Source organism: Oncorhynchus clarkii, chromosome 15 (assembly GCF_045791955.1).
Source record: "Oncorhynchus clarkii lewisi isolate Uvic-CL-2024 chromosome 15, UVic_Ocla_1.0, whole genome shotgun sequence".
In the NCBI taxonomy this organism is placed as follows: domain Eukaryota; kingdom Metazoa; phylum Chordata; class Actinopteri; order Salmoniformes; family Salmonidae; genus Oncorhynchus; species Oncorhynchus clarkii.
The window spans coordinates 27,297,298-27,310,272 of NC_092161.1; the positions used below are offsets into that span (position 1 = coordinate 27,297,298).

The 12,975-nt window shown below is 44.6% G+C and overlaps 1 protein-coding gene across 1 annotated transcript in view; it reads left to right on the forward strand.

The window, feature by feature from the left end:
• The window catches only part of LOC139366759 (cadherin-7-like), a 115,729-nt gene that overhangs the window by 46,100 nt on the left and 56,654 nt on the right, over positions 1–12,975 (forward strand). The window contains exon 4 of the mRNA XM_071104461.1: positions 9,985–10,104. Coding sequence (XP_070960562.1) covers positions 9,985–10,104 — 120 coding nt within the window. The remainder of the gene's footprint in view (positions 1–9,984; positions 10,105–12,975) is intronic.

Here is a 12,975-nt window from a genome sequence, read left to right on the forward strand (position 1 = left end):
CCAACGCAGTGCTTTGCTCATAACATTTATGTCATAGGCACTGAGATCTTATAAGGATTAAGCAGCCCAGAGTCAACGGGGGGGTAAAGGTGGGGTCTGGCTTAAGGAACTAGAGGATTCCACTACAAGGGCTAGGTGGCTCGTGTCCAACGGGAGATAAGAGAGGTAGAGCAATTGAGCACTTCATCTGCAGTAAAGGAAGCACTCCGAACACCAATAGGCCGGGTCACACTCTGGCTTATTTACATCGCCATGGTCTTCATCTGAAGTTGTTAGAACAGCATGTGAATTATACATCCCGCTCTTTGTAAATATCTGCTCAGGGCAATTTATAGTACAGGAGTGGGCCAGGCACCTCTTGTCCTCCATAACTCCTTCATAGATGTGTTTAAATCATTAATGGGCGTAGACCGGCTACCTGTAATGAATTGGTTCAATTTAGAGGAAATCATGAATTTAATTAATTAAAGCAATTAGATGGTAGTTGCTTGCCTCATACACATGGTAGCCCTTATGGCCCGGGGATCTAGGAATACTTTGTCTTAATCACGCCTCGGGATGTCAAATGATAGACAAGAGGGGCTTGAAGACATTTGGCTGTGTGACAACCTCTGAGCAGCCAAGGCACAGGTCTCAGGTCTACACGTCAGACAGACATTCCCCGGGAGCTGATGGAGGGCTTAGGGAATGTAATGTCAGGCCAAGGCCACCGCCTCGTAGAAATGTACCACCCACCACTCCTTTATCCACCTGTCATTGTTCTTGTCTAATTCATGGATGGAATAGTCAGTTAATTCTGGAAGAGAAAACGAAAGGGGTGCTTCGGTTTCAGGTGACATGGATAAAAACTCGGAAGACAGTTCATTTCAAATGTTTATTTCCCTGTGATTTGAGATTTGGGGAAAGCCAAAGGAAATGTAAGATGGAATTATGGAGCCCGTTGATTACAGTACCAGTGTGACTAAGTGAGATTGTAAGGATCAGAGCATTGGCACCCACCTATAGGCATATCCTGGGTACAGCAGGGCCATTACGGGTTTGTCTTTCTTCTGATTTTGTCATTGATTTTCACACGCCAATTATAAATAAAGTTGAACTAGTCTCCGTGCAACAATCCCTGCTTATCTGAAGCGGACGGGAGCAGGTGTGAACGTGCAGGAATATAATCAACTTAATCATGGGCACCAATGTTGAATACTCATCTAGGATCTGCAAAGTTGGTGAGCTTAAACTGCAGGTTTTGAATATTGCTTTTGTAATATCTAATCAGTCACACACCCACACTCAAATCCGTTTTGTACTAGAGAGGAACAGAGTTGCTACTAACATTTCTTACCACTCTCACACTTTGCTGATTATGTGACCTTTGTCAGCATGATGCACTAATGTACAGTACGCTTACCTTTTGAACTTCTTAAGCCTTGCTGGTGAAAGTTTACTCTAATGGTAATTCTTTAGTATATGTTACGTTAAGTAGAAGAGAAGTCAATACTTATCTTCTGTCTCATACACATTTTGTTGAACTAAGTATAAAAAGGTACAAGCCATAACTGTAACGGTTTTCTTGATGAGAAGGAGAGTCGGACCAAAATGCAGCGTGTCGATTGCGATCCATGTTTTAATGAACAAACGTAAAACACGAATCAATACAAACACTCCAAAATAAAGAACGTGATGAACGTAACGAAAACCTAAACAGCCTATCTGGTGAAAACACATAGACAGGAACAATCACCCACAAACACACAGTGAAACCCAGGCTACCTAAATATGGTTCCCAATCAGAGACAATGACGAACACCTGCCTCTGATTGAGAACCATATCAGGCCGAACATAGAACTGGACAAACTAGACATGTAACATAGAATGCCCACTCAGATCACACCCTGACCAACCAAAACATAGAAATATACAAAGTAAACTATGGTCAGGGTGTGACAGTACCCCCCCCCCCCCCAAGGTGCGGACTCCGGCCGCAAAACCTGAACCTATAGGGGAGGGTCTGGGTGGGCATCTGTCCGCGGTGGCGGCTCTGGCGCTGGACGTGGACCCGACTCCATAATAGTCTTGGTCCACCTCCTCAGCGTCCCTAGATAGGTGACCCTCCTTAATGACAGCTCGGGACAGAGGGTCAGCTCGAGACAGAAGGACAGCTCGGGACAGAGGTAGCTCGGGACTGATGGGTAGCTCAGCACTGAGAGGAAGCTCAGCACTGAGAGGAAGCTCAGCACTGAGAGGAAGCTCAGGCAGGTAGTTGGATCCGGCAGATCCTGGCTGGCTGGCGGTTCTGGCAGATCCTGGCTGACTGGCGGATCTGGCAGATCCTGGCTGACTGGCGGATCTGGCAGATCCTGGCTGACTGGCGGATCTGGAAGATCCTGGCTGACTGGCGGATCTGGAAGATCCTGGCTGACTGGCGGATCTGGAAGATCCTGGCTGACTGGCGGATCTGGAAGAGTCTGGTCGACTGGCGGATCTGGAAGAGTCTGGTCGACTGGCGGATCTGGAAGAGTCTGGTCGAATGGCGGATCTGGAAGAGTCTGGTCGACTGGCGGATCTGGAAGAGTCTGGTAGACTGGCGGATCTGGAAGAGTCTGGTAGACTGGCGGATCTGGAAGAGTCTGGTAGACTGGCGGATCTGGAAGAGTCTGGTAGACTGGCGGATCTGGAAGAGTCTGGTAGACTGGCAGATCTGGAAGAGTCTGGTAGACTGGCAGATCTGGAAGAGTCTGGTAGACTGGCAGATCTGGAAGAGTCTGGTAGACTGGCAGATCTGGAAGAGTCTGGTTGTCTGGCAGATCTGGAAGAGTCTGGTTGTCTGGCAGATCTGGAAGAGTCTGATTGACTGGTAGATCTGGAAGAGTCTGGTTGACTGGCAGCTCTGGCTGCTCCATGCTGACTGGCTGCTCCATGCTGACTGGCAGCTCTGGCTGCTCCATGCTGACTGGCTGCTCCATGCTGACTGGCAGCTCTGGCTGCTCCATGCTGACTGGCTGCTCTGGCTGCTCCATGCAGACTGGCAGCTCTGGCTGCTCCATGCTGACTGGCTGCTCCATGCTGACTGGCTACTCTGGCTGCTCCATGCTGACTGGCGGCCCTGGCTGCTCCATGCTGACTGGCGGCCCTGGCTGCTCCATGCTGACTGGCGGCCCTGGCTGCTCCATGCTGACTGGCGGCCCTGGCTGCTCCATACTGACTGGCGGCCCTGGCTGCTCCATGCTGACTGGCGGCTCTGGCTGCTCCATGCTAACTGGCAGCTCTGGCGGCTCCTTGCAGACTGGCAGCTCTGGCGGCTCCTTGCAAACTGGCAGCTTTGGCGGCATCCTGCAGACTGGCAGCTCTGGCGGCTCCTTGCAGACTGGCAGCTCCCTGCAGACTGGCAGCTCCTTGCAGACTGGCAGCTCTATGCAGACTGGCAGCTCTATGCAGACTGGCAGCTCTATGCAGACTGGCAGCTCAATGCAGACTGGCAGCTCCTTGCAAACTGGCAGCTCCTTGCAAACTGGCAGCTCCTTGCAAACTGGCAGCTCCTTGCAAACTGGCAGCTCCTTGCAAACTGGCAGCTCCTTGCAGACTGGCAGGTTTATGCAGACTGGCAGGTTTATGCAGACTGGCAGCTCTATGCTGACTGGCAGCTCCATGCAGACTGGCAGCTCCATGCAGACTGGCAGCTCCATGCAGACTGGCAGCTCCTTGCAGACTGGCAGCTCCTTGCAGACTGGCAGCTCCTTGCAGACTGGCAGTTCTGAACAGGCGGAAGACTCCGGCAGCGCTGTAGAGGCGGAAAGCTCTGACAGCGCTAAACAGGCGGGAGACTCCGACAGCGCTGGAGAGGAGGAGGGCTCCGACAGCGCTGGACAGGCGAGGCGCACTGTAGGCCTGTTGCGTGGTGCTGGCACTGGTGGTACTGGGCCGAGGACACGCACAGGAAGCCTGGTGCGGGGAGCTGCTACCGGAGGGCTGGGGTGTGGAGGTGGCACAGGATGGGCTAGACCGTGAAGGCGTACTGGAGATCTTGAGAGCAGTGTTGGCACAGAACGTGCAAGGCTAGGGATGTGCACAGGAGGCCTGGTGCGTGAGGCTGCCACCGACTTCACCAGCCGACTAACACGCACCTCAGGACGAGTATGGAGCGCTAACCCAGGTGCCATCAAATCCCTGACACGTTCCGTCGGGCGAATTCCGTGCAAAAAGCACCAACACAGCAACTCCCTCATTTCTCTCTCCTCCAATTTCCCCATTAACTCCTTCACAGTCTCTGTTTCGCTCACCTCCAACACCGGCTCTGGTTCTGGTCTCCTCCTTGGCTCCTCACGATAAACAGGGAGAGTTGGCTCAGGTCTGACTCCTGACTCTGCCACACTCTCCCTGAGCCCCCCCCAAGAAATTTTTGGGGCTGACTCTGGGGCCTCCGTCCGCGGCGCCTTGCTTGCTTCGCAAACTCCATTCTCCTATATCCTTCCGCGCACTGCTCCATCGAATCCCAGGCGGGCTCCGGCACTCTCCCTGGGTCGACCGCCCACCTGTCTATCTCCTCCCAAGAAGTATAGTCCATACTGTACTCCACTTTGGGCTGTTCCTGCCTGTTGACACGCTGCTTGGTCCCTTTGTGGTGGGTGATTCTGTAACGGTTTTCTTGATGAGAAGGAGAGTCGGACCAAAATGCAGCGTGTCGATTGCGATCCATGTTTTAATGAACAAACGTAAAACACGAATCAATACAAACACTCCAAAATAAAGAACGTGATGAACGTAACGAAAACCTAAACAGCCTATCTGGTGAAAACACATAGACAGGAACAATCACCCACAAACACACAGTGAAACCCAGGCTACCTAAATATGGTTCCCAATCAGAGACAATGACGAACACCTGCCTCTGATTGAGAACCATATCAGGCCGAACATAGAACTGGACAAACTAGACATGTAACATAGAATGCCCACTCAGATCACACCCTGACCAACCAAAACATAGAAATATACAAAGTAAACTATGGTCAGGGTGTGACAATAACGATGCAAAACATATAGCTTACAGTTTTGGATATTTGGATACTTGGATCATGTTTACTTGGAGATGAGTATTTATGGTGGCAGTTGGATCCAGTCTTGTGTCTGTAAAGCTTTGATGAATACCTGTCGGCCATTCAAATTAGACATGCTGCTACATTTATTTTCATTACTGTCAGCTGACAATCGCTCACCCTGAGATGCAGACTTGATTAGGAACCCCTGTTTTGTCCCGATTCACTGGAAAAAAAATGAAAATATGAGAAATTTATCAATCACACAAATGAAGACAGACAAAAAGTGAAGTGACACAGACAGGCACATGACAGCTGCATCGAGGGGAACTGTGTAATATATTCTGATGTGAGGATGTTTATCCGTTTTGGACAACCACTCTTGAAGGCTGGCTATTCTTATTCGTGACCTTGACTGCTATAAATATTACAGTGTTTCACAACCAATTTCCTCTAGCCTGGGTATCAGTACAGATACACCACAGAAAACACAAAATAGACATCTGAAAGAACCACATCAGAACCATTATTGAGGGATAACCTAAATTAGTTTTAGCTTACTGCAACTGTGTAGTGATAAGAATTGTGAATACCATAGCACAGCTCTCTAACATAGTGGCATTGATTGACCTTGTTTTAAAAAAAATGTTGTAATATAACCTGCCACGACTAAGACGTGATGATATAATCTTGGGAGTCCACATAAAACTGGCTTGATGATAACTTCTCGGTGTCCACCCAGACATTTTTTATTATATTGCTCAAATTCAGGACCAGCGCCTGTTAATTCTGGTTTATGACTGGAAATACGCCGACCTAATCTTCCATTTCCAAAATCACGTCATTCTGTAAGAGTACGTAAAATATGGCTCATGCAAGAAAGTGTTTTTTTTACAAGGGTGTTTGATGCAAAATAAAATATAACCTACTTTGTAAGACAGGCCCATACTGTAACACATAAAGGAAAGTGCCTAAGACACCAGCAGAGATGCATGGCTATTAAAGTGAAATATACAAACATAAAGCAGCCTATTCATCTGACCATGCTCAACAGAAAATGGCACACTTGTGGGAAACATTGTTTTTATTCCAAGGTTACGTCTCCTATGTCAACGGTTGATAATTGCATCTTTGTCAAATCAGAAATGGGCCTCAGCTTCAAGATCACCAATAACGCAAATTCTGAGACTTTGCTTTCCTCGATGGACTAGTACATCCTCACACAAAACAAATTAAATGTAACATCCCAGCAAATATAACATTCATTTCAGTGTGTATTAGTCTTTTGTGATAAATTCACCCTAGAATGGCACTGGCTCTCCTAGAAGCTCTCTATTAGAGGTCCAGTTGTTTTGCATGGCAGATTACTGGCTCAGTACACTTGGTTCTGTATGTTACAGATAAAATGCTGGTCTCCGTCAGGGGCCAGACCATAGTTCACAACAGAACAATAGAGGTAAATTGTCTGATTAGCGGTGATTACTGGACCTTTGTGCATTCGGTCCCTTGACCAAAGCACTCCTTCCAACAAGCTTGTTAATCCATGTTTCTGAAACGTCAAATTTCAATGTTGTTCCAAACGTCAGATTTCAAAACGCTTAAGGTTAAGTTTAGGCATTAACTCCAAATTTTTTAAGGTTTGGGATAGGCTTAAAACAAAACATAAAAAAATGACTTTCTATCACTGGATTCAAACATGCCACATTTACCACCAGAGGCAGATGCTTATGCCCATCCCTCATCCCCCATCCCCATCCACCATCACCCACACCCTAGCTAAACCGAAACCTACTTGAAGGTAACAGCGCTCACCGTTGGCCCTAGTGTCCTGTTTCCACGTCGTCTCCCAACGTGCTCAGAGATGGCTAAGGTCCAGCTGTGTAGAGGCAAACTGCTTTAGGAAATATGGAATATCAACATGCTAAAAGTGTCATTAACAATCACTTTAAAATCAAATTAAATTGTGTTAGTTCTAAGAACAGTTATACATATTTCAACCTCTATTGCAAGTTTCCAAACAACTGGGGGAAATCACAGTACCTAGCATTATTCATAGACACCGCAGTACATTTTCAGTAATAGCCATGCGTTTTAATTCACGGTAACAGCTCTGCCGTTTCTAACCAATACCGTACACAGGTTTCTACAGACCAAAGTTGCACCTTAATTATAATAAACTAAACGGATTACAATTAGCAACCATAATATGATGTAGAATGGTAACAGTGTATGGTATCCATAGGTGAGAGTGTTCATTGTGCAGCAGTGTCTGTGTCTTCTAAGCTGACATATGGAATTGTTTTAAGAAGGTCATAACATGGCTCATTTAGCTATTTGATTTTGGATTTTAGGACCCCTTTAGATATACAAAAAACAGTACCTGTCAAAAGTTTGGACACACCTACACATTCAAGGGTTTTTCTTTAGTTGTACTATTTTCTACATTGTAGAATAATAGTGAAGACATTAAAACTATGAAATAATACATATGGAATCATGTAGTAACTAGGGCCGCCACACCGCCGGTCACGAGTCATGAAGGCAGTCAAATTCCACGTTCCACATTAGGCTTCTCCAAGCTCTGATGCTGCTGCTGGTCATTATTAGCCTACCAAATTTGCTAACTGCCTGGTACTCAGCAGTCTATTTTCCTTCTAATCACTTTGACATCAATGCAAATGTAATCGAAAATCGAATCAAACACTTCATGACAGTCTAGGAGCTCATGATGTGTAACATTTCTATAGGCTATGCAATTGCGGGTGAAAACAGTGTAATGGCCGCTAATGAAAAGAGGCGGATCCCATGAGCTTTATATAGGCTAGGTCTAAAATATTTATTTCTCAACTTTCTTAATATTAAGCATATTGCTTATATTTACAATGGGAGTATAGCCTACCTGGCTGGCATGAAAATAAACCACAGGGAAAAGCGTTCTCCATTCGCTATTGAAGTACATACACTACCGGTCTAAAGTTTTAGAACACTTACTCATTCAAGGGATTTTCTTTATTTTTACTATTTTCTACATTGTAGAATGATGGTGAAGACACCAAACTATGAAATAACACATATGGAATCATGTAGTAACCAAACAAGTGTTAAACAAATCTAAATATATTTTATATTTGAGATTCTTCAAATAGCCACCCTTTGCCTTGATGACAGCTTTGCACACTCTTGGCATTCTCTCAACCAGCTTCACCTGGAATGCTTTTCCAACAGTCGAAGGAGTTCCCACATATGCTGAGCACTTGTTGGTGACTTTTCCTTCACTCTGCGGTCCAACTCATCCCAAACCATCTCAGTTGGGTTGAGATCGGGTGATTGTGGAGGTCAGATCATCTGGTGCAGCACCCCATCACCCTCCTTCTTGATCATATAGCCCTTCCACAGCCTGTGTTGGGTTATTGTCCTGTTGAAAAACAAATTATAGTCTCACAGACAGTGTCACCAGCAAAGCACCATCACACCTTCTCTTCCATGTTTCACGGTGGGAACCACACATGCGGAGATCATCCGTTCACCTACTCTGCGTCTCACAAAGGCAAGGTGATTGCAACCAAAAATTGCAAAGTTGGACTCATCAGACCAAAGGACAGATTTTCACTGGTCTAATGTCCATTGCTCGTGTTTCTTGGCCAAAGCAAGTCTCTTCTTCTTATTGGTGTCCTTTAGTAGTGGTTTCTTTGCAGCAATTTGACCATGAAGGCCTGATTCACACAGTCTCTTCTGAACAGTTGATGTTGAGATGCGTCTGTTACTTGAACTCTGTGAAGAAATAATTTGGGCTGCAAATTCTGAGGCTGGTAACTCCAATAAACATAACCTCTTCAGCAGAGGTAACTCTAGGTCTTCCTTTCCTGTAGCTTTCCTCATAAGAGCCAGTTTCATCATAGCGCTTGATGGTTTTTGCGATTGCACTTGAAGAAACTTTCAAAGTTATGTACATTTTCCGTATTGACTGACCTTCATGTCTTAAAGTAAGGATGGACTGTCGTTTCTCTTAGCTTATTTGAACTGTTCTTGCCATAATACGGACTTGGTCTTTTACCAAATAGGGCTGTCTTCTGTATACCACCCTTACCTTGTCACAATACAAATGATTGGCTCAAACGCCAATCAAGAAGGAAATACATTCCACAAATGAACTTTTAACAAGGCACACCTGTTAATTGAAATGCATTTCAGGGGACTACCTCATGAAGCTGGTTGAGAGAATGCCAAGAGTGTGCAAAGCTGTCATCAAAGCAAAGAGTGGCTACTTTGAAGAATCTCAATATAAAATATATATGTTTAACACTTTTTTGGTTACTACATGATTCCATACGTGGAATAAGATTTTGAAGGGTCTTTCCTTTATCTTGGAGATATAAGAAAGCTCAGGAAATATATATATATACATTTTTACACATATTTAAAGTATTTTTTGGGGTAGGCACAAAACTTCCTCCATACTTCCAGATTCTTTTTAATCTGGTACTGATTACCTTCAGAGGAGTCCCGTGACACTTGTGGGGGTCGTAGAGCAAAACGGAGAAGACCATCATGTTCGTGAGAGAGGGCGAAACCATTCAGACGCGACAGACATTTTTCTTGAGAAGACCGATTTTTTGGATTTCCCATGGTCTGACAAACACCGCTTTAGAGATGTTTGTCAGCTTAAACTGACAGATTTTGATGGGGATTTAAAAAATGTTTTACTTAGACTGATGCACCGGTGATTAAAATGTTATTGTACACCAGGGAAGTAGTAGTAAGTAGTATGTTTACCCCGCACTACAGTACATTCCTGATTGTAGCCTATATAGAATAAGGTGTGATTTATACTGAATATATAACATTAGATATTTGTAAGCTTGTAGAAATGCTGTCACACATGCTGTTGATGTGAGAGCTGTGTATCTACAGATGGCTGATGTTGTCGTAATACCTAATTGGATGCTGTCTGTGCAGGAACAACGGTGGTCCAAGTGGCGGCCACAGATGCAGATGACCCCACATATGGGAACAGTGCCAGGGTGGTCTACAGCATCATCAGCGGACAGCCTTACTTCTCAGTCGACCCAAAAACAGGTAGGCGGGCTGACTGTTGGGAATTGGCCGTGCATTCTGGACCCTAGACATACTGTATCACTAAATGTTATTCATTGAATTGTTGAAGATATTTGTTCAAGATAGCATCAAACTGTAGCGGTTTCCAAACTTTGCCAAAGTTACGTAGTTCACATTGTAGCAGATACAACATGAACTAAACTAGCCACCCAACTCTTCATATTTTGGTGCAATTGTAGACAAAGGAAACAGTATGCTATCATACATTTTCTCTAAACACAATAATAGTTTTTTGAGCATTCAACAAATATAAAGCAAAGGATCTGCCAAACAATGTTGGGATGTGAGGTGGTTGTTCTTGCTCATTAGCCACTGCCCCGCTGTGGGGAACGCTGGCCTCATGCAAAGCACTGGGAAGAAAAAAGACAATTGCAGGTAGTTCCATCATGTTTGGCTTAACACCATCTTTTTCTCCCAGTAACACATCCAGGGGATATCTGCTTACATGCTGAGGTTTTATAAGTTTGTCTTTGAGTAAACTCACTGACTTGTTAAAATCAATGGAAACTTTTTCCTATACAATCATAGACGTAAAGGTGCCTGGAATAAACTTTTGGGTTGCCACGACGGTGGAACCTTTCCAGTTAAAAAAAGTTCCTTGAGGAACCCCTATGTAAAGGTTCAAGCCGGAACCTTTTTAATAACATATTGTAGAGGTGGCAGCCTGTCAGATTGGAGGCATGGCTTTCAGATACTTCTTTTTGACCACCCATTAGCGTAAATATTTATGCATATTCTAATATAATATCAATACTATTAACATTGCTGTCTACATATTGTAATAAAGTGGTAAATTTTCCCACTTTGGTATTTGCATAGGCACTTAAGGAACTCATACACCTGTGTTCAACATTAACATGTAATGTAATGACAATACAACAGATGAACAGGAATGACATTTACTCTAATAGGTGGTCCCCACAAAAACGTCTTAAAGCCACGCCCCTGCTTAGCCACACCTCTACTCCAGGCTTCCTCCAGGAACCTGTTAATACATTGAACCAATAAAGGTTCAACCAAGAACTCCTCAACTAAGTGAAGGTGCAAATATGAACCCTTGACTAGCAATGGTTCCTTGAGGAACTCCAGGGGTTCTTTGAGGAACTCCAGGGGTTCCTTGAGGATCTCCAGGGGTTCCTTGAGGATCTTCAGGGTTCCTTGAGTCACAACTAATTTGAAACGTGCACTTTGGATGAAATGAACTTATATGTCTTGAATAACAGAGTCCATGACACTGGGTGGGCAAATAGCAACCAGCCAGTCCTCTGATTCAAAACGATGTTTCAGGAAGTGCTTTCAAACTAGTAGACATTTGCAGCATTGTCAAGTCAAGCCATGCTGTGAAGCCTGGCACATTAGCCTGTGTGGGGAACAAGATTGATAGAGATTTGATTACTTGAATGCGTCCTCACAATGATCTTTAACAAAGTTAACGAAACCACTTCAACTCAGCATTAAGTCTCAAGTCGGAATTCGTGACATCAATACCAATCAGAGCGAGAGCCGACATTTGCTTAAGTAATGTTTAAGCAGCACGTCTTCCCATTACTCCGTCTGCATAGTTATTTCATAAGACTCCTCCAGTTCAAAGAATGGAGCCCACATGCTAATAGCAGCAAACTATAATGCATGTTTCATTAGCTAAGTAGGCTCTTTAAATCTTTAAATGTGATCTTTCATATTGTTTTAAAGAGGTCGTGATTACTGAAGAGGTCACTGAAAAAAAAGTACTATTCAGGAGGTCCAATGGTGCTCTTTAACTTCCTGGAAAGCCAGATGCACTATGTGAAGGTCTTATGAAGAAAAACTTCCAAAAGGACTAATTCGAGGCAGAAAGGAGTTCAACAAAAAAGGTAGAGAATTATTTAAGTTAGCATGAATCCATTGTTAATCCATTTCGACGTCAAGCTGAAGTTTTCCTCAGAGTTGATTTTTGTTGTTGTTCCTTTGTTTGCTGAAGCGCGAAGGCCCACCTGAATGCCAGACAAATCAAATCAAATCAAACTGTATTTGCCACATGCGCCGAATACAACAAGTGTAGACTTTACCGTGAAATGCTGAATACAACAAGTGTATACTTTACCGTGAAATGTTTACTTACAAACCAACAGTGCAGTTCAAGAAGATATACATATTTACCAAGTAGGCTAAAATAAAAAGTAATAATAAAATGTAACACAATAAGAATTACAATAACGAGGCTATATACAGGAGGAACCAGCACCGTCAGTGTACAGGGGTACAGGCTAGTTGAGGTGATCTGTACATGTAGGTGGGGGCGAAGTGACTATGCATAGGTAACAAAAAAACAGCGAGTAGCAGCAGTGTACAGGAGGGGGGCAATTTTTATGATTTTTTTTTTGTCCGTGGCAATTTTTATGAATTGTTCAGCTGTCTAATGGCTTGGGGGTAGAAGCTGTTGAGGATCCTTTTGGTCCTAGACTTGGCGCTCCGGTACCGCTTGCCGTGTGGTAGCAGAGAAAACAGTCTATAACTTGGGTGACTGGAGTCTCTGACAATTTTGTAGGCTTTCCTCTGACACCGCCTATTGTATAGGTCCTGGATGGCAGGAAGTTTGGCCCCAGTGATGTACTGGGCCGTTCGCACTACCCTCTGTAGCACCTTACGGTCAGATGCCGAGCAGTTGCTGTCAGGATGCTCTCGATGGTGCAGCTGTAGAACCTTTTGAGGATCTGGGGACACATGCCAAATCTTTTCAGTCTCCTGAGGGGAAAAGGTTTTGAGATGGACTATGTGTCATGTTTTTTGCATGATTTTGCGGTGAAGTTTTCTGTGAGAGAACTCCACAGGGGCCTTCTCTTTCTTGGAAAT